The sequence below is a fragment of the Dipodomys spectabilis genome, unplaced genomic scaffold (genome assembly GCF_019054845.1).
Source record: "Dipodomys spectabilis isolate Male_0828 unplaced genomic scaffold, ASM1905484v1 ptg000002l, whole genome shotgun sequence".
Taxonomy (NCBI): Eukaryota; Metazoa; Chordata; class Mammalia; order Rodentia; family Heteromyidae; genus Dipodomys; species Dipodomys spectabilis.
This window is the reverse complement of record NW_024870679.1, coordinates 60,066,775-60,088,934: the sequence shown is the minus strand read 5'-3', so window position 1 is coordinate 60,088,934 and position 22,160 is coordinate 60,066,775. Positions and strand designations below refer to the sequence as shown.

Sequence of the window (22,160 nt, the reverse complement as noted above, 5' to 3'; positions counted from 1 at the left end):
TTAAGAAAACTGTTTTTAGAATATGTTTAGACTTACTTATATAATTACGCTATGCTTTTTAACCTGTCCAGATTTCTCTGCAATGTCATTTTTCTCCCTGCTTCCTGTAGTGCAGTTCTGCTGATGGTGATTTTTCCCCCTTTTGTATGATGTCTGAAAAAATTATTTTACCTTGAGTTTTGAAATATTTTCTTCTGCTGTAAAGAACTTACATGGAAAGCATCTTCCTTTTTATATTTCAAGGACCATGTTCTATTGTCTTCTAGCTTGCAGTATTTTGATGAGAAATTTGTTGTCATTCTTACCTTTTTTCTTTGTATGTAATATCCTTTTTCTCCCTGAGACTCCTTGTGAGGTTTTCCTTCTTCTATTTTTTTAAATGGGTTTGAAAAGCTTATTATGATGTTTCTTGGTTTTGTTTGCTTCTCATATTTTGAGCTTCAGATTCATTGAGATTTTAAAAATATGCTGTTTCATAATTTCCTTCAAATTTGGAAGATTTTGGCTGTTATTTCTTCCAATATTTCTTTTGGCTCTTATTTTTTGTCCTTTGCTTCTGTGACAATTTGACAATTCTTAGGACTTTTGATGTTGTTCCAAAGTTCACAGATGCTCCATTCCTTTATTACAATATTTTTCCTTTATTATATTTTGATAGTTCTTATTACCTATTTCAGTTCCTGTTACCTATTAATTGAAGGTCACTACTTTTTTTTTCTATCAGACATTATTTTAGAATTTCAACTTTGGAAAGTTGAGATTTATGTATCTGAATGTGTGTGTGCACATGTGGGCATGTGCACATGCGTGCATGAGCATGTGGGCAGTCTGTGCAGATCAGGCTTATCTGGAACTTACTATGTTTATATAGTTCAAGTTGGCCTCAAAGTAAGTCTAGATCCTCCTCCCTCTCCTTTGTATGCTGGGATTATAGGTGTGCACTACCATGCCCATCTCCTTTATGAACTTTTAGGTTCAGAAATATCATTATGGAAACTGTTTTCTCCTCTTCCAGTTCTATCAAGTGTATCATTTATCATTTTGGATGATTTTTTTTCTTGCTTCTTTGCATGCTAAGCAATTTTTGAGATCAGACATTATATATTTTTACCTTACTGGGCTACAATTTTTTCTTCTTACTTTTTGTTGTATTTGTTGAATAGTCACATGAGATTTGTGCTATGGCCTGAACATATTATTTGTAAACAACTTGATCATTTTGTGTTTTTCTTTATGCTTTCTTAGGTGCCCTTGAGTAGCATTCATCTTGGGTTCATTCTTGTTACTATTGAGGGGAATCCTCTGTACTTTCATGAGGTAGAAGGTTTTCTACCCATGCTGATAGGAAAAACATTGTTGCTAGCTTTCTTTGAAATGCACCAACTATTTACTTTTAGTGCCTTATTTTGCTTCTGCCTCAGTTTCCTCATCTGTTACAGTGATTACTTATCTCTTGGATTATGAAGAATATCCTCTCAAGTTCTCTGGAAATCTCTTGCACAGCTCTTGCTGCTCTTACACTCTGTCCCAAGATTCTAGCCTTTCTCTTCTCCATAGCTTCTCTGCTCTGTTTCCTCCATGAAGGAAGGCTTCTTGGTTTGGCTCTTTACTGTGGCATGATCTGAATACTCAAACCTTCTGCTAGAGCAATTGCAGAATTTACCTCAGGTTTTTTTTTTTTTTCTTCAGTCATTGTTGCCTGATATCTGATGCCTGAGGCACATTTAATTCCGTACTATTTTCTCTGTTTCTTAAATCATTGGTGAGGGAATACAGTTCTTGTTGTTACTTCACTTTGGCTGGAAGAAGAGGCTTTCATTTGTAATTTTAAAAGAAAATTTATGAAGGAACTGATTGAGGATAACAGGCATTCTTTTTTTTTTTTTAAATCACATCAGACCTGTAACGTAAGTATGTCATAAGGGAGCATAAGATGCATTCAAATTAAAATAATATTCAGCAAAGGAACCATTCAGAAGGCAAGGGTAACCTGAATTATCTGGGGCAAATAACAGTAGGACTGTTGTATCCCTAGACCTAACAGGACAAGAGAAAGAATAGTTAACAGATTCTAAAAAGAGAAATCATGCAGAGAAGGCTCTCTGGATAACTTTGGATCAAGAGATACACCTGGTTTCAGCCGACTCCTCAGGTGGAGACAGACCTTATTCTCCTCCTTTCTTGGTGCCTTTGGCAAGGGCTCTTCAGTCTGAAACCCAAATAGAGGGTTAGAAAGCTGCAGAGACTCATATGTAGAGACTAGAACACAACAGGGAGAGAAGGAAGAGAACATTTATATAGTGGAGAAGTTTGGGAATCTGAGCATCACTTGAACATGGAATCAAAGACAACTGTTAATATTTGCTGCAGTGTCAGAGGGGAAGGTAGAGACACTTACTGAGATAGGAGCAAAAAATCCAGATAGTATGTTTGAGGAGAAGTAGGTTTGATGTTTGAAGGGAAATTCTATTTTCTTCCCAGACTAGGCATATTTTCCCTTGTGGGCTCCTGTACTCCCTTTAATCATTTGAAATTATTAGGAAGTCCTGATTAACATAAATGACCATTGATTCACAGGTCATAGGGAAAGTACATAAATATGATGTTTGTGTGGTCTGGCTTCCTGGAGCACGGGGAGAGAAAAGCAGAAATCATTCAAGCTAAATGTATTGCCTATCCTTCGCCATCTGGATTTGGAACCAAATCAGTTGCAGATGATGTTGTGAGCTAAGTCACTTGGATTCTGCTAACTGGTTCTGGGAGACAGATTAAAAATGGAATCAGTTGCTGATTCAGTATGGGGGATGTAGATAAAATAAAGAACACAATTCTATAAAATCAAGAATGATTATTGAGCCAGATCATGTCTAGTTTACCACATTCTGTGCTTATAGAATTATGTGACAACTTTGAATAAGCCAGGAACTTCTGGCTCCTGCCTGTAAGCAGAGCTTCTCAGGAGGTTGAGATCTGAGGATTGCAGTTTAAAGCCAACAGGAGCAGGAAAGTCTATGAGAGTCTTATCTCCAATTAACCACTAGAAAGCCGGAAGTGGTGCTGTGGTTCAGTGGTAGAGTGCTAGCCTTGAGTGGAAAAAGCTCAGGGAGAATGCCTAAGCCCTGAGTTCAAGCCCCATGACCAACCTCCCTCAAAAAAAATAAGTTACAATAGGGTTACTATTGGGATGTTTTAAAATTGCCTTGTCCCATGGTAATAAGAAAAAGGTAAGGTCTTCCTCTGTGGCTCACTGGCTCTGTGAACTGCTCAGGGCCTTCATTTCCTATGTATGAGTGCAGACCCTGTAGTGCTGCAGGCAGGCAGTGACTCTGCTAGGCCATCTGAGATATCTCTGGTACCACTTGCCTGGCACAAAATAGATGTTAAGAAGTATGTTGATCTAAGAAGAAGATTGGCTCACAAGATAAGGATGTTTAAGAAAAATGTGAATTCATGTGAATGTACTTATTGGTAAAACAAAACACTACTTTCTAATGAACTTTTGAGGAAAGATCCCCATCCATGACAGCTTGGGAAGACCCTTGGGCTGTGTTAGTAAATTAGACTTTGCCAGGAAACCACACAGACCCAGGTAGGAAGAACAAAGGAAAGGCTTATTGCCAGTAAGGAGTCTGGCAAGACCCCTTCTCTCCAAGTGAGAGGAAGTAAGAAGAAGTGCCTGGCTGTTGTCTCAGGTGACCTTTTATAACCTCCAGGATTGGGGGGAATTTTGCTGCCTTATATGGTCGTAGCTATCCCAAAGGGATGATCTCTCAGGGAAAGGGGGTAGGGGATAGTCATTTGCTGCCTTTACTACAGGCTGCCTTGCTCTTCTCCCTTCAGAAGCACATTTTTCGTGGTGTTAGAGTTCAGTGGGGTTGGACAGGGCATTGATTCATTCCAGCAGGTGTTTCTGTCCTAGGGCCTCTGGTGAGGTAGAGAGAAAGAGAAGGCCTATTGGCCGTGCATACACCTGCCATAGCTCCACACAACGTTGTAGGACATGAGTGACCGACGGGCATCCCAGTTAAATATAGTAAGTATTTTACTCATTTCCTGAATCTCTTAGTGGGAAAAACAAACAAATCACCTATCATAGGGGAACAGTTATCGAGACTGAAAATACATAACACAGAGCCAAAACTCAATTGTAGGTTGTAAGCATCATCTTAATACATTTCAAGGCATACAGTTTGCCTAAAGGGGTCTAAAGGCTGTTTGGATGATTCTGTGGAGGAAAATTAGCTGATAGGGTAAAGCTCAGCTGAGCTCTGAACAAGGAAGAGTTTCTAGTAGTAATAGTAGTAGTTGCTCATAGTGAAAATTGAGAAACACAGAGCAATAGAGTTTAACACCCTCCAACCTTCAATCCATTTCTTTTCCCTCAGTGTCATTCCAGCAACAGAGTTTTGTGTATTTTTCCTGAACTCTTACTAATTAGATCTTTAGATGGTAAAGTAGCTCTCAAATGTTTTTATACAATACAGTGGCTCCCAAACTTGACATCTTTCAGGATTATCTAAGTTTTTCAAAGCACAAGTTGCTGAGCATGGAAACCAGATTGAACCCACAGAATTTGCATTTCTAACCCATCCCCAGGAGGCCTTGTTGCTATTCTTCTGAGACTATACTTTGGGGTCAGTGTTTCTGAGGGACTTTATCATTTTGAAAAACTCATAGAAGCAGGGTTATATGGTATCATCTAAAAACTTAATTTTTTTTTTAGTTAATCATGGATGATTACCATGCTTCTTTAGTGCCTTGTTCTTTGTAATGGCAGCTGGTTATTAATTTGGAAAATCGACTCCTAATAAGTATCTAATTTGTTTCCATAGTTTTTTTTTTAGTTGTACTCTTACATTTATAAAAGATACTGTAGCAGATATTTTTGTATACCTTTATGGTGAGCCATGCACCAGTTCTTAATAGACAATCTGTTGAGTAAAAAGTATATTAAAAAATACTGTTAGAGCCAGGGGCTGGTAGCTCATGCCTGTAAACTAGCTACTAAGGAGACTAAGATATAAGGATCATGGTTCGAAGCCAGCCAGGCAGAAAAGTCTGTGAGACTCTTATCTCTAGTCAACTATTCAGAAAAAGCCAGAAGTGTTGCTGTGGCTCAAGTGGTAGAGCACTAAGCTTGAGCACAAAAGAGGCTCAGGGAGAGTGCCTAGGTCCTGAGTTCAAACCCCAGGACCAACAACAAAAAAAATAAGAATATTGTTAGATATTGCCAACTTATTCTCAAACTGATTCATGAGTTACTTTCTTATGCACAGTATTTCTTTACAGTCATACAAATTAGATATTATCATATCACAACTTCAACTTTGTTCATCTGTTCAGAATAAAATTATATCTCAGTATTATTTTTATTTACATTTCCTACTTTTATATGTATTCACTCTGCTTCTCTTTCTATGATAATTTTGACAGGGCCATGTTTGTGAGAAGGTAGACTGTCCCCAATGTTTGGTCTTCAATGAACTCATTCTTTTGGCTTCCACATTGAACCTTAAAGCTACTTGGCCATGTTTCACAAATAGGCAAATACAAGAGTAGTCTCAAGAACTTAGCTAGTCTCTACCTTGGCACTGAAGTTTTGCATACTGTTGAGAATGGATTTGTAGCTTTGTCACTGGATACAGATGGGGTTTCATGAAGTTTCCCTTTAAAGGTAGGAACTTTTCACGTAGGATCCTTGACTTGGATCACAAAATAAGAATTTCAGGACAAGTCATGATTAAGAAAACTTGGTGGAGCTTTATACATTGAGTTAATAAACAAGCAGTAGAGCAGACAGATAACAAGCAGACAAACAGAATGGTAGGGGCATACTCTAAGAGTGTGGGTGCTCTCATAGGGAGACAGACATAGACACAGACACACAGACACACACACACAGACGCACACACACACAGACACACACAGACACAGACACACAGACACACAGACACAGACACACACACAGACACACACACAGACACACACACAGACACACACACACACACACACACACACACACACACACACACACACACACACACACACACACACACACACACAGCACTCCTTGAGCCTATACGGTAAAGGCAGAGGGTATGGCTTCAACATTATGTAAAGATAGATGTTTTGTTTTTGCTGTAACCACACCTGGTATTACTTTTTGTGTTTCCAGGTAAAAAATGCATGTGGCCATAAAGCAGATTCTTATCCTTGACATAAGGAGGCGCCCTGCTATCTGCATTTGGGGGCAGGAGACTTCAGTTTAGAGAAGCAATTTTCTCAGGAAGTCATACATCCTGTAAGACAAGTGTTAATTCTTGGGGTGAGGAATGCATCCCTTGGGAAGGAATGCATCCTGTTGTCTCTCTTTGAAGCAAGATGGTAAAGATGTTTCTAAGAACCATATTTCTGAGTTGCCTCCACCAGGCCTCAGTTTCCTTAAGTTTTCATTTTCCCCTAAATGACTTTGGTCCCTTAATCTTAAGGGAAGTACATGGAGGAATAACTCCTGTGTTTGCTATACGCTTGCTATATACCTTGTTTTCACTATCCATTCTGCTTCAGCTTTACCTAAGCCCATTGTGAATTTGCCTACATTTGACAATATTCACTAAGGTTGGTAGGATCTTCTGTTGACTTAATTTGAGTGGCTTTCTCAGAAAGCCTGTGGATCTCAGTATTGCATTAAAAGTCCAATTAGCTCTGTAGAAAATTACTTTATAGTTAGTTATCTTAGCAAATCAACCACAGTGAAGGAGAAACTACATACATATTGAAATTATTCAGAACTCAAGCCCTGACAGAGGAGTACATGTGACAATAAGTCACTAAGTATACATACACTTTTCCCCGTTGTGGACATAACTTTGTAATGGGCATATCAGTGCCTCAAATAAAGTAACTTTGCATTTAGACTTAGGAATGAGTTCTCTGTTATGCTTGTTCTTAGGTTTTTCTGCTTCTAGATTCTAGCACAAGTGATCATCAAACCCAAACTTGTGTTTTTAGTGACCTTGGCTTTCAATTGTGTTTGGAAAAGGTAAACTGGCCATTTGGGAGGAAGTGATGAATAGGTACTCATCTGCATGGACTTCCTCTCCATCTTCCTTCCTGTGGAAGGAACTTCTGTCAGGGAAGGAGACTGCCCTGATGGAGGCATGGTACACCAGTCACAAAGCCATACAGAAGACTTGTTTACAGTGCTTCTAAAACTCTCTGAAAAAAGAAAATCCTTACAATTACTTTATTTATTGTTTGTGCCAATGCAGGGTCTTAAACTCAGTTCCTTTTGCTCTCAGTTCTCTCCCCCTTCCCTCCCCCCCATCCCCCGCCCCCCGCGCACATCTGGGACTCTACACTTGGGACACACCTCTACTTCTGCATTTTGCTGTTTAATTGGAGATACGAGTCTTGGGGATGTTTACCCTGGCTAGCTTTGAACCTTGATTCTTAGATCTCAGCCTCCTGAGTAGCAAGGATTATAGATGTGAGCCACGGGTGTCCACCAACAATTTTCTTTTAACAATTTGTGTATTAATTCTCCACCCAGTTATTCCTCTATTTCCACATTTCACTGTATTGTGCTTGTTTGTAGACAAGCAAGTGCAATAAATCAGAGCCTAGAAAAAAGCATTTCTAATAATTGTCTTAGGTGTACCATTATAAATGGACTTATAAGCTTATTCAAGGTATGCATAGGCCGAGCAGCTTGATTAGTTAGTATAGAAGTCTTGGTCCTTTCAAGTATGGTAGCAAGAGTTTATCTCTGGCTGAGACAGTCCTGGATTTGTTTATGACTGCTTTCCTCTAAAGGTTTTCTATCAGTGGAAGATGGATCTTTTTAGCAATTCATTGCATAAATGGCAGAAATCATACACCCCACCCCTCCCTTCTCTTTCACCTCTTTTTTCTTCCCTCCTTCCCACCCTCCCCCTTCTTCCTGGGGTTTAAACTCAGAGCCTCGCATTTGCTAAGCAGGTCCTTTACCTTTTGAGCTATATCCCATGTTCTTTTGACTTTAGCTATTTTCCGGGTAGGTTGTTGTGGTTTTTGCCTGTACCAGCCTGAACCAGGACTCTTTTACTTAAGCTTCCTGTGTAGGTGGAATCACAGGCATGAATGACTATGCCTGGCTAATTTGTTGAGATTTGCCTGGGTTAGCCTTGAATTGTGATCCACCTGATCACTGCCTCTTGAGTAGCTAGGATTACAGACATGAGCGACAGTGTTCAGCTCCTCATTGTCTTTGATAAGAATGTTAGTCCCATTCATAAAGACCCTGGCCTCATGACTGAGTGACCTTGCAAAGGCCCTGCTTTTTAACACCATCAACAAATGAATTTGGGGAAGACATAGACATTCAGACCATAGCAATGTAAGCCTGACAATTTTTAAAATCAGAGAACATGTTTTCAGTCTCATGTTTTGTTACCGAAAAACTGAATATTTGTTTTGTAGATATTATGCGTTTAGAGATGGTGAGAACACCTAGGAGTAGATATTACAAGTGCAAAGACTGATGTATCAGGATGTGATTCAGTGATAGAAGACAGGTAAGCCAGAGAAACACACCGCCTATAGTATCTTTGGTGATAACTGTACTGTTTACTTTTATTTATAAAGAGATTTTTGCTTTTGAAGCTCCATTATATCCATTACTTCCTTTAGTCATCACAATAACTCCGTGGAGTAAGTTGTGCATAATTCATACACCTCACTTTATGCTTGGAAATAGAGACATCGGTGAAGGGGATTGCCAAATGGCAGTCAGTGGTGGGTGCATCTGGGACAAGTGTCAGGTCTCCTGATTCCTGCTCCAGTCCAGTGACCTTCACACCTCACTCTATCACATAGGTTTGAAGGATTGATTTTTCAGTGTGAATTGTTTTCCTTTTTTTCCAGGTGGAGTGACTGGGACACTTGCTTTATCCATTTCTCAGCTCCTTCCTGTGCCCTGCGTACTGAATTTACTCTGTGTATGCACTAGGAATAGACAGGTGGCTAAGACAGGTGTGGCCCATGTGCTCACTTGGCAGGACAGTCCCCTTCCTGTTGGTGGGGGAACTGTCACACTCCTGGTTGGTGCTTCTTTTGAGATCACCTGGGCTGAGAGACAATACATGTGTTGGTGTTTTCTCATATTCTGTGGTGTCTGGGGTTTCTTCATGCTCTTACAGAGTCTTGAGGAACTGCATGCCCTGCAGCTCCTTTGTGAATCTTGAGTATTCAGAATCTTGAGGTCTTCCCAGTTGAGTGGCTCCAGGTGTGAGGGGGTGGCCCTCAGAGTAGAGCAAGGGTTTTTGTGGGTGTGCGTTTGGATTTTTTTTTTTTTTGGTTTGATATTTAGATTTTCGTCTGAGTCTGAGAACTGGCTTTTTCTTTTGGACAGCCTGGGGCTGTCCCTCACCTCTTCAGCTCAAGGCACCCTACCACTTGAGCCACAGGGCCTCATGCATACAAGGCAAGCACTCTACCATTGAGCCACCTTCCCAGCCCGGAACTGGCATTTTCTTTAGGCAGAAAGTGTCTGTTGGATATTATTTGTTGGTCAAGGAATATGTCTACTTTTCATTTTTATTTTTGTTTTTTTGTTATTGCCCCTCCCTTTGCCCTAACTCCCTAAAATCAAGAAGTTCCTGTTTCTTATTCTCTGACTCACACAGTCCCCCCCTCCCCCCCCCCGCCCCCCCCCCCGCCCCCCTCCGCCCCCCCCCCCGCCCCCCCCCTCCGCCCCCCTCGCCCCCCCGCCCCCCCCCCCGCCCCCCCCCCATCCCCGCCCGCCGGCTGCTGCTGCCGCATTCCCTCTCTTCCCCATTTCCCTTGCTGCAGTAGACCAGGTCCTTTGTTATACATGAGTGTTGGACATCAGTGATGGATGGAAGATTATCTTAGCTCTCTAGGAACTGGCCTAGGTAAGAGCTAGACCTAGCTTCTCAGCAGCTGCCAGGGGATGGTTGTACTGCCTTTTGCCTTCCTTCCCTCTGATGCCACAAACTGGGATGGTCACCCCATACCTCATTGGAAGTATGCTCATAAGTGCCAGGCCACAGGTAGGTCTGGATAAAAGATGGCTTGTGCAGTTGCCACAAACTCTACAAATTTGGGACCTATGAAGTATTTGGATTTCTTTTGAGTTAGTGTGGGCAACCTGAGAACTTAAAAATAAAAAAAAGTCTTCCCTGAGCTGCAAAGCTGGAACTGTGGAGGAAGACTATGGGAGACAACTTTCACTTTAAGAGGGAAGTACTTGCTACCAAGAGCATTTGCTTTGCTGGGTGACCACAGAGAGAACCTGTTTTTATTGTTGTCAAATTCTTTTTCTCCTATGTCAAAATTTACCATCTTAAAGCATGTGAGACTTATAAAAAGTAAGATTATTTAATCCTTGCTGTTAAAGAGGCTGAAGTTTACTCAGTACTTAGCTTCATCTAACTAGTTATACCAAACTCCTGATTGCAATGTAACCAAATAAATAATTTGTGTGGGGCTTGAGTACACAAACTCCCAGCTGAGTCCAAAGATCAAAGTTGAGAGAGGCAATTAAAAGCCTTCACTGATTCCTGGGATATGTTCTATAGTCTCGGTCACCAACCAAATCAATCCTGCAGGGGTAGCTCTTTAAGAAATAGAATCAAAGGTAAGGCAAGCTCATCTATACCAGTGGGCTGGGGGCCTGGGAAGTACTGCCTCTGCTACTAGGTTATTTAGCGGGAAAGAAGAGGAAAACAGAAACACACACACACACCTACACACACATACATATATATTTTTAATCACAGTATTTGTAGCATTAATTCCTTCTTTAGATAGGTGAAATAGAACAGCCTTGATTTCCAGGTCCCCTTCTTTTCTTCACAGGGCATCTGAGCAGCTTGCACATTTATAAAACAATCAACTGCAAAGTCTGTGGTTTCCTGTGGCACATTTCTAATAATATTTATACAGGCCGTTATTTAATGAACCGTATAAATATTTATCATACGGAGCAGCCTTTTGATCATAAATAGAGGCTAAAAGTCAGAGCAGCCCATGCTGGGGAATTGGAAGGAGGCCGTTTGGGGCCTCTGAGACTGAGACTTTGTAGACTGAGAAGTTAGGCATGGCTCAGGAATCGTGTGCGTCACAGCTTGAATTTCTCTGCAGTATTTTTCTTTCTCTTGGCTATCCACAGCCCATACTCTTATTTTTCTCGGCCTGACTACCCTCCCCACACGCTTAACAGCTGTTTTTCTTTTTAGAGTATTCATCTTTATTTAAAAAGAAAAAAAGAAAGAAATGGAACTAAAGTTTGAACTCACCATTCATAAGTAGGTTTTGGAGCTGCACTGACATAGCCTGGAATTCTAGTCCCTCTGCTTCATGCCATGTGGTCATAATCAGCTTCATCTTCTGGGGAACCTTAATTTCCTTGCCTAGGAAATAGGGACTTTTTTCTGGATACCTCACTGGGTTGTTCTGGCTTTTTTTTTTTAAGTGATGTTATTTGAAGTTACCAAAGGCTTTTCGGCTTTTAGCTTGGTGTTAGGGAAGGAACTTGGTATTGGAAGCTGGAGTTCAAATCCCTGGGTGAGGGTTAGTATTTGGGTGATTTGGGGCAAACTGCTCCTACCCTAATCTCTGAGATAGTTATAGGTTTCACAGCCTGTTTGGGTTGAGCATGTGTATGGAAATGATTGGCACAATGAGGATCCTAAATACAAATAAATACACTTGAAAAGGAATACTATTTTCAGTTTTGCAATTTGAGCTCACTTTCTGTGGCTCAGAGATACCAGTAGAATATGATTTGGAGTCCAGGGCACAGAGAGCAGACAGTACTTGTTGCCCCAGAACAAAGGGCACAGAGGAGGAGGAGCAAATGATTCCCATTGGAGAGAGAGAATGCCCTGCTAAGCTTTTGTGCTGCCTTCATCAGCTTGCAGGGAAGCTAACTAGCTACTCAAGGGCTCTCACTTGCTTATTTTTGGGTTCCAGGTATAGAAACAATCTCAGAGATTGTTTAATCAGTGCAATAATGGGGGGAAAATGTCGAACCTAAACCACTTAATCTCTATTAGGATCTCTTAGGAAAATATGCACTAGGTAGATGAATGAAAAAAGAAAGGGTGGCATTGGGGACATGCAGTCATAAAATTCAATGCTTGTTCTACAAAACTAAGAAAATTGAGGGAAGGGTTTGGGTTGAGAGGGTAAGGGAGAATGATGTAAGGGAGTGACATTGATCAAGATTCGTTAGATTTGTAGACTACTTTGTTGAATGACACCTCCTTTGTACAACTACTTAAAGATAAAATTCAAAACAAAACAGAACAGAACTGGGGTGTTTGGGTAGATGTTGCTGGGAGATCTGACGCCTGGGCTCCCAGAGAGAATTTCCTGGGATGCCTTGATGCGATGTTATGGAAATGATGGTTCACTGGGTTTGTGGAAGATCAGTCTCTGAAGAAGACATCCTGGATTCTGAGTTATCTAGCCTCAGTACCCTAGGCCAGGGCCCTAACAGAGCCTAACAGAGCATTCAGGAATGGGAGTATATCAGAAGGCAGTAGAGCATGCCCAGAAAGGTTAGAGGCTTTGAGGTGAGAGAGAATGGTTTGCTTTCAGTTGTACTACTCACTAGTTACATGAACCTTTGGAGTCTTTTATCTGTCTAGGACCCAATTTGCTCATGAGCAAAATGGAAATAGTAATTGTTACTGTTTTGGAGAATTGTACTAAGGATTTAAAGTGGCTTTGTAAGCATGCTGCTTAGCAGAGGATCAGATATGTAGTAAACTTGTTGTCTTTTATGATTTCCCTAAGTGTAGGTTCTAAAGATATCCAGGTCATTCACTGAGTCCACGGAGGACTTGTTGAGTTTCTGCTGTGTGCTGTGTCATGCACTGGGCATCCTGCTGTGACCCAGGCAGCAGCTGGAGTCAATTGTGTAATGGTAACACTGCTGTACTCTGTGTATGAGGTAGGGGAGATCTACTGAAAGATAGGCTCTTCCCTAGATCCAGAACCTGAACTGGAGCAAGCCCATGGTCAGCTAGGTAGTGGAGGTCTGCTTCTTTAGACTTCAGTGGAGAGGAATCAAGATGTGTGGGTACTAAAAGGATGTATTTCCTGCAAAGGAAGACAGAATTAAAAGTGAGGAAGCCTGCTATGTGGATCTGAGTCAGGCCCGTGGAGAATCTTTCTTCTTGCTGTTGGCAGGAGGGAGAGAAGCCTTGCTAGTGACTAGCTAGGTCTGTATAAGCCAAAGATTCATATAGATGCTTCATTTCCTATTGCTTTCTTGTTTCTCTCCAAGTGTAGCATCGTCTAAGATGTACTAAAGGACAGAGAGCTCTTGGCTTGCTAGGGTCAGTGTCAAGGAGCAGCTTCCTGAGTTTTCACAGTGGACAGGGAGAAGTGGAGAGAATCCCAAGTGGGGCAAGGAGATGACTGGTTGGTGCAGGGAGGGTAGAGCAGTTAAGTTGGGTCAGTCTTCCTCCTCTTTTCAGGCAAAGAAACAGGAGGCTCTGCACCAAGGCATCCTCCTGATTCTATCCCTTCCTGTGTCCTTAGCTGAGGGGCCTAGTACCTGACACAATCTACACTTCTTTGAGTCTCAGACATGGCTGATTGTGAGAAGTACTGTTATTTCATATACCACAAAGAGAAAAGATGTTACCAGTCAATTGCAAAATGCCATTGCTTCTAAGAATTATGTTTGCAGTTTAGTGTGGGAAACAGTAAGTATCACAGAGTTTAAAAGATAGGTGATTGTAAGAAAATCAGGAAGTATTTTCTGTTGGATAGATGAAGAATACAAAGATTAGAAGGCAACAGTTCACTAGTAGGTATAGTGAATTGCCACATAGTGATGCTAGGTCAATGACAGAGTACCTCTAGGACAGCCTGGGAATGTTACAGCCTGCCCCATCTCAGTTCATGTGAGCACCCTGTGATGCATATGCTGAAATTGCCTAGCACATTGCCCCAAAGTAAAAGAGATTATGTAAGGAAGGAAATTGAACGAAAGACTTAAGTTAGAAGCACTTGCATTTAATAATCTTTCCTTTTTTCTCTTCTTCCTCTTTCTTTCTTCCTCTTTCTTTCTTTCTTTTTCTTTCTTTCTTTCTTTCTTTCTTTCTTTCTTTCTTTCTTTCTTTCTTTCTTTCTTTCTTTCTTTCTTTCTTTCTTTCTTTCTTTCTTTCTTTCTTTCTTTCTTTCTTTCCTTCTTTCTTTCTCTCTCTCTTTCTCTCTCTGTCTTCCTCCCTCCTTCCCTTCTTCCCTACCTCTTCCTACCTTCCTTCCTTCCTTCCTTCCTTCCTTCCTTCCTTCCTTCCTTCCTTCCTTCCTTCCTTCCTTCCTTCCTTCCTTCCTTTCTCTTTCTCTCTTTCTCACTCTTCCTCTTCTCTTCTCTTTTCTTTTTGGAATATATATCCAGGAAGCAGTAATCGCACATCTGCTGGCTGACTTGCTTTAGGGCCCTCATGTGTGATCTGACCAAGGTAACATTATCTTTCCCGAAGTAGAAGGGTACAAGGAGCTGCTGAAATTGGACTTGGTTGAAATTGGACTCTGGGCACTTAGATTGCTTCAGGTCTGCCCCAAGCTCACTGGGGAGTTGCAGCATGTGTACTAGTGTTGTCGTCTCTGGGTTGCTCTTTGTGTGGTAGACAGAAAATGAAAAGCCTCTGTGAGATTTCTATGTCATATGTGCTAATTTGACCAAAGGGGATTTGAGCAGCCATGAGGGCAAAGGAATACCTGAGCATTCTCTGGTCAGATTTCCTTGTAACTCACCAGTGGGCTGTAAGGAAAACAGATTATCTAACAAATTCCTGATCCTGCTTCCCCTGGGGCTGCTCCCAATTCTCACTCACCTCATGACACCACTATGATATATTTGCCTCTTCTCCAGAATGATACTGCAAGCTTTCATGAAAGAAAGGAAAGAGGAGATGTGGGATTGCAAGAACAGACATGGGACCTTAGACCAGGCAGCCCGTGAGTGAGGCTATGTAAATTCCTTTTCTTCCCATAGTCCTGTGTTCTCATAAGTCTTTGGCATCATGTGTAATAATGTGTATTTGCTATTTCTGAGTGGGACCTAACATGCAACAAAAAGTTACCTACTTCTTGGCGTCTCACCTTGATCATTGGGACAACAGAGATTTAAAGACACTCACTTTCTAGAATCTTAGTGAGGAATTGAGGCCATGTATATGCCCTTTTCATACTACTTGGTCTAGAATAGATGCCCAATAGTTAATGGCTGACTGGAAAGAGGATTCCTTTTCAGGACCGTGGCCACTGTCATGTGAATTCAAATTCTTTAAGAACAGATTCATTGCCATTGTGTCTACCTCTTATTTGCACTTACTACAACTTTGCTTAATATGTAATTACATTCCCGTTCCGGGAATGGGAATACCATCCATATCTGAAGCCATGACTGTCTTACCACGCACCTAGCATAGCATCTGTAAAAACTTTTGTTGGGGCCAGGTATGGTGGCTCATGTCTATAATTCTAGTTGCTCAGGAGGTGACTATGAGGTGGATTAAGCCTCCAGACCAGTCTGTGCAAAAATTTCACAAGACCCTATGTCAATGCGTATAAAGCTATATGTGGTGGTATGTACCTGTTAGCCCAGCTACACAAGAAACACAAAGAAGAGGATCTTGGTCCAGGTTAGCTGGAGTTTAAAAAACAACAACAACAACAAAAACCAAAATGAGACTTTATTAAAAGAAATAACTACAGCTAAGAGAACACTGATCGTAGCTTAAATGGTAGGGTACCTCTAGCAGCACAAAGCCTAATATCACCCAAATCAATAAACAAGAAACTTTTGTTGGATAAATAAGTGATAAATGGCCACAGTTAAGTGGGTACTCTCCATGTCACTTCCACTTTCATGTTTTCTGTCTTTGCAGGTCCACTGGTTGTCACGAGTCACGTGGGTTCTGTATTGGTTCATGACAGCTGGAGGACTACAATGTCAGGTGGAGAACAAGAGATGAGCAGCTACTATGTAGGTGTCGATGTTGGAACAGGAAGCGTCCGTGCAGCCCTAGTGGACCAGAGAGGGGTTCTTGTGGCTTTCGCAGACCAGCCAATTAAGAAGTGGGAGCCTCAATTCAACCACCATGAGCAGTCCTCTGAAGACATCTGGGCTGCATGCTGTGTTGTCACAAAGGTATGGACAGACCTGTGGTGTTTTCCCCTATGGATGCTCTCACCTACTCAGTGTTTGTCATGTGTCTACCTGACACCAGGTACTATGCTGGAGTCACTTGCTTTACAGAGCTTAGCAGCATATAGCTTTGCCTGTCTGGAACTTGCTATCATAGAGCTTGACAAACTGCTGAAATCTGCTAAGTCCTATGACTAGGGCTAGATCTAAACTTGAGGAGGCTCAGGGATAGAGGCTACAGAATCTTGAGATGAACAAATGTGGAAGGAGTCCCTGATGATCATAGCTAACTCCTAATGTGCCTTTACTGTGGCTGAAATGGCTGCACATGCATTGTGTAGCCAGATCCTCCCAATAGCGCTAAAAGGTGGTAGTCATTACCCCTGGTTTTATTCAAGAGGAAATGAAGAACAAGAAGTTAACTAACCCAAGTTCTTATAGCTAGCAATAAAGTAACGAGGCCAGGTCTGGCTGTGCCATATTGGCCGCATGGTGGATGGTAGGGTCTGGCATCTTGTCTTCATGCTGGGAGAAGGAAATGCCCCGGCCATTACCTGCCTGCCAGGTGATGGGCATTCCCAGATCCCTGAAGGCAGCAGTGGGCACTTGGGTCACTTGGCTGATAGGTTACTGACTCTGTCAGTCCAGAGCCTGGGACTGGCAATTTCCTGTGGACCTCCCGTGCTTGGACCCTATTTAGGCCCAGACCAGCCCAGCCACCATTATGCCACCCCATGTGTGTCTCCATGATCGTGTCCTGTGACCTGTCTCCTGGCTTATGTCAGGTCATCATGGCATCCCAATCTAGCTCTCCGTTGGAGCTTACTTGGTTTGTTGGTATTATTTTTGTTCTTTCTTCCCTCTCTGGCCTTTTTCTTAGCTATGTTAAGTGTATTTGGAGGCCACAGGCCTTTGTAAGAACTGGCTGCCTGCAGCCTGCTAACTGTATTATAAAGACTCCAATATTCCATCTTCCAAAATGAGGCTTTTGGATTAATTTACCTCAGAGCAGTAACAGCAGGGGCAGGACCAGAACCTAAGCAATTTGACTCCAGATCTGTGTTCTTCTTGACTCTCCTGCCACCCAAGTAGACAAATGAGGGAACCACATTTTGGGCAGAAGGAACAGCAATCATAAAGGCATGGGGCGTGAGCCTGTGATAGGTTCTGAGAAAGTGAGAAATCTGGGTCTAACTGGAGCATTTCCAGTATGTCGTGGCAGGTACTCACCTCGAGTAGCCTTGGACTTGGTTCTACCTTCTGGCTTGGGGAAAGGAGTGATGATAGACAGGACTTGTTCATATTTCATTTCACTTGTTGGTTTGACTTTAGATGCTGGTGCTCAGTAAGGATCAACATCCTTTTATCTTTTTTTTTTTTTTTAATATCCTCCCCTGCCCACCCAGAGGGAAAACTAAAGTCCTGAATTCCTTCTTCTCCCCATTCCTAGCTTAGTTCCTTAAATATTCATGAGGTACTTGGTAATTTGCAGATGGACAATTCACCATTCTGTCCCTATCGATCAGTCTGTTTAAATTTTCATGAGCTCTGGGCTGCTGTTAGTGCCCCCTGGAGAAGAAGGCCAAAGGAGGTGGGGTGGGCAGCACTGGTACATTATGCAGGAATAAAAGAGGGGTGCATCTCTCTACTGCCTGTTTAATTTTTCCCTGCTCTCTACCCCCCCTCGCTCCCCTTCCCCCCATCCCATTCATGGCTTGGTGAAAATCTTCTGCTCTTTGCCCTTGGGTCTCCTTTGTTCTTCTAACATATAGCCTTTCTGGCCATTAAGGAAATTGTCAAGGAAAAAAATATATATATAGAGAGAGAATCCCCTGATGAAAAGCTACTTTAAGAAAGGTCTCCTGTAATCTCAGCTTGGTTTAATGGTGGAGTTTTAATCATCTTCCTGCAGGGGCGGGTGCTCATCAGTTTGAGTCCTGTGAGCCTTGTAAGTGCTGTGGGCATTTGTCCGCTGCAGTGCTGTCTCCATATAGCAAACCTGCATAAAGCTCTTGGGTCTTGAGCCATTTCTCTCACATGGAGAGGTGGCCATGTGCCAGAAGCCGCAGTGTAGGCACATCTGCTTAGAACAGCATTGCTGGGGTGAGGGGAAAAGGAGGGGAGGTATGTTTAGAGAGGGAGCAGGTCAGACAGCATGCATCCTGGAGCCAGACATCAAGGTTAACATCCCACTACAACCCTTCAATTTGTGACCTTGGACCACGTTACTATTTCTTGTCTCAATATTTTAACCTGTAAAATAGGATTGGAGTTATCTGCCTATGGTTGGGATGACTAAATGGGTTAATGAGTAGAAAATATGCTAATGGTGCTGAGAAATAATCATAGCATTTCTTAGGTTGGCCATGATAACAAAAATAAGTGCATTCTGGAGGAGAATGAATTTCTGAGATAAAATATGGAAAATAAGAAGCCCATGGGTAAAGCATATGGTTGTTAGAAGGGGCCAGAAGAGATGGTAACTCAGGTGGGATTGAACAGTAATGTAAATCTCCTACACTCATAGAACCTTTATTATAGTTTGCAAAACACATTTATATCCATTTGATCATCTTTACAAGGCAAGTAAGGAAGAGGGATTCATTCCTGTTTTATAGGTGAGAAGTTAAAACTTAGGGTCATATTGTTCAGGGAATTTCCCAAGATCACTCAGTGATAAGCTAGGATCCAAATAGGTCAAATCTATGTGTTCTATTTCTAGAAATGTGCCTTCATCCTTTGCCTACATTACTTAAACATCCCAACTGATATCTGTGTGTGTGCTCTTCCTTCTGATCCATACTTTCATAGCAAGAGCGAGTCCCTTTTTCCTTTCCCTTCCTCTGTTCTTCCCTCCCCTCTTCTCTTCTTTTTCTTTTTCTTTTTTCTGGGGAAAGAGTTCCACAGTGTAATCCAGGCTGGCCTGGAACTCATTATGTGTTTCAGGCTGGCCTGTTAAACCCAGTCCTCCAGCTCACCCTCTCTAGTGCTGGAATTATAGGTGGATACTATTGTATCTAACTCTAGAGTGGTCTTAGTCTTGCATGTCTTGATCATGTCACTCTGTTTCCAACCCTTCATTTACTCATTGGAGCCATGATATGGCCTTCAGGTCTCTGCACAGTCTGGGGCTGACCTGTTGCTCATCTCGTCTAATGATGCCTCCGCATCTTTCTGTTGTAGCTATATCCCCCACCCGTAGTGTCAGACTTCTGCAGAATCCTTCCTCAGCCTGTCCAGTCTTCCTATCTCCAGCTAGCATACCTGGACCGCAGCATTGGCAGAGACATAAACAAGGCAGGGGCTGAGAGGTTACGGGAAGGAAGGTCTCAGGTGACTTGGTGATAAAGTAGAAGGAGATGGGATTTCAGATCTTGGGTTCTTAGAAGAATGTTGGTGCTACTGACATAAACAGAAGGGTAGGGCTTCCATTTTCTTGCCCAACCATCAAGGAACACAAAACCATACCTAATCTAGGAAGCTGTGTAGGTAATAGTCCAGGACTGGATTCATTCCTATCAGAAGTTTCTATAGTAGGTTTAACAAGATACTGCCTTCTTCTAGGAAAGATGTATCTCATACAGACTGTTTTTCTTATTGCTAGTCCCACCTCAGGGCCTTGTATTGGCTATATCTCTGCCAGGAACATTCTTCCCACATTTTCACAAGGTCACCTCACACATTTCTCTTCATGCATTACTTTCCCTTTCTTAGAAACCACAGTCTCCTTCTCTGATACTCCTGATCATCCTGCCTAATGTATACCTACATTGTATAATTTGTTTGATTTGTTTGCTATTTTCTATATGCACTAAAATGTAATCCTCAAATGAGCAAGGTTTAAAAAGGAAACTTTACTCTCTTATTTCCCAAATAGCTAGAGGAGCATATAGCATGACCTTGGTAGGGGATTGATTATATTTTCTAAGGACAGGCTGAGTAAGTGAGCGAATTGTACAAGACCCAGGAAATGAGGGAGACCGAAGGAACTAGAATTACAAAACTCCATGCTTACTCCAAGCAGACAAAGGCATTCAAATTTATACCTAAAAGATTCCTGCACCGGCTGCAAGCAGGATTCAGCTCCCGAAGCCCCAGGCTTTGACCCTGAATCTAAATAGAACCGAAGATTAAAAAAAAAAAAAAAGTGTGCTTCTGACCCTTGCAGTTCTCTATTTAGAGAGTTTCTGGGGAATGGTACCTCTCCACCCAATATCAGAACTTGCTGATTTAAAACACGTGCAAGACCAAGCTCATTCCCCACAGTAAGAACAAAGAAATGCCCAATCCCTTCCCCAAATATTTGTTTGCTGCCTCAGAGCTCTGAGTTGACAGTTGTTAGACATGGACCAGGATACCAAATGAGACTGCAGAAATTTCCTTCTCTGGAAATTCTTTAGAAGAGCAATGTGCTTTCTCTCTAATCAGGGAAATTCTCTTGATGCCAAGCTGTTGGACTGAGTTTACTTGGCTGCTTTTTTCTTTCATTATTAGGAATATCAGTAAGAATCCGTAGGTCTTTCAGTCAAGCCTCAGGGGCCTTCTGGCAGTGTGATCCTGACAGCCATCTTCCTGGGGTATTTGGATGGCTGAGGGACATTGTGGCACAGGGCAGATCTCAGCTATGGGTCAATGTGATTGGGAGCCATTCCCTAGTAAAACTGGAGAAGTAATAATGACTAGCAAAGTCAGAATTAAATGCATGCTACCATTACTTGGTGAGTTCTTTCTTAGTGGTCTCATATTTTAGAAGTGGCAAGACACTGAGCCCCATTTGTGATAGAAAAACTCTGATTTGAATACAGAACTGGATATCTTCAAAGGGTCTTCTTAAAATAGATTAAGAAATCATTTTCCTTGTTCCTACTTGAAAGTGTAAACCTATTATAAATCCTTAAAAAGAACTGAGTCTATACCATTTTTCTCTTACTTGTCCCTTTGCCTATGTGTTTTCTGACACACAGAGTACGCTATGCGTTGTACATTAAGATATTCCATGAACATAATTAATAAGATGGTGAGTGGGTCTCTCCTCTCTTCTATTTTCTGCAAAGGCATACCAGTTCCATGGTACTTTCAAATTCTTAAATTGTTTGATCCTTACCTGGGCTGTGGTTCCTAAAACCAAGACTCAGGAAGACAAGGAGAATAGTACAGAAACCAAGACTCAGAAAGACAAGGAGAATAGTACAGAAGTATTGGTTGTATGACTTTAAGAACAGAAAGGACTCTGGTCACCATATCCCATGGCATTGCTTTAATGGTGCTGCCTGTGATATGGGGTTTTGTTGAGTCATGAACATTTCTCAGGCAGGCATACACTGTCTGGACATAAAGCTATCAAGGCCACATACATAGAAGTTAGGGCTAGCTCAGTGACTGACTGATGTCCCATGTGGTTCAAGGAAGATTTGAAATAGTTAACTCCAGTATTAGCTGCTGCTGACTATACCCTGAATGCTAGGTGTTGAGTCAGTCACACTTTATTTTGCTGAATCCTCATAAACCCACTAGAGATTCAGATTTTAAGCAATACCTATGTTTAGCTGAGGAAACTGGTTATCTAGTTTCCTAAAATCAGAGAACTAGTAAATGGCCAACCGGTTTCAGCCTCAGGTGGTTTGTCCCCAAAGGCATGGGTTGGTACCAGCCTCCAGTGATTTCAGGAAGAGGAAAGTGTCTGTAAAGATTGTGGAGGTAAGACCCAGCAAGGCTGGAGCAGCAGGAATGGCTGGAAGGGATTTTATTGTGCTGTACTCTACATTGTGTGGCAGAGCTAGGATTGGAATCTAGAGCTTTGGAACTTATTGTCACAAAACCATGCTGCCTGTCAGGGAATAGGTTTGGCAAATATATACTGCTCTCTGTCACAGATGGGTCACTAACAAATTTGGTTTCACAGAGCATGTGGTCTCTTCATCAGTGAATCTTATGGACAAAAGGAAATTCTTTGTGATCAAAGACCGAGAGAAAAACACAGAAAAAG

At 41.9% G+C, this 22,160-nt stretch overlaps 1 protein-coding gene across 3 annotated transcripts in view; it reads left to right on the top strand.

Annotated features, from left to right (window-relative positions):
* The window catches only part of Fggy (FGGY carbohydrate kinase domain containing), a 382,280-nt gene that overhangs the window by 15,098 nt on the left and 345,022 nt on the right, over window positions 1–22,160 (top strand). For 2 of the 3 annotated variants that reach the window (XM_042682444.1, XM_042682462.1), the window contains exons 1-2: window positions 10,564–10,639; window positions 15,915–16,177. In XM_042682444.1, the coding sequence (XP_042538378.1) occupies window positions 10,570–10,639; window positions 15,915–16,177 (333 nt within the window). In that variant the 5' untranslated portion in view covers window positions 10,564–10,569. Of the gene's footprint in view, window positions 1–10,563; window positions 10,640–15,914; window positions 16,178–22,160 lie in introns of those variants that run through there. The other variant, XM_042682452.1, reaches the window with a different exon arrangement.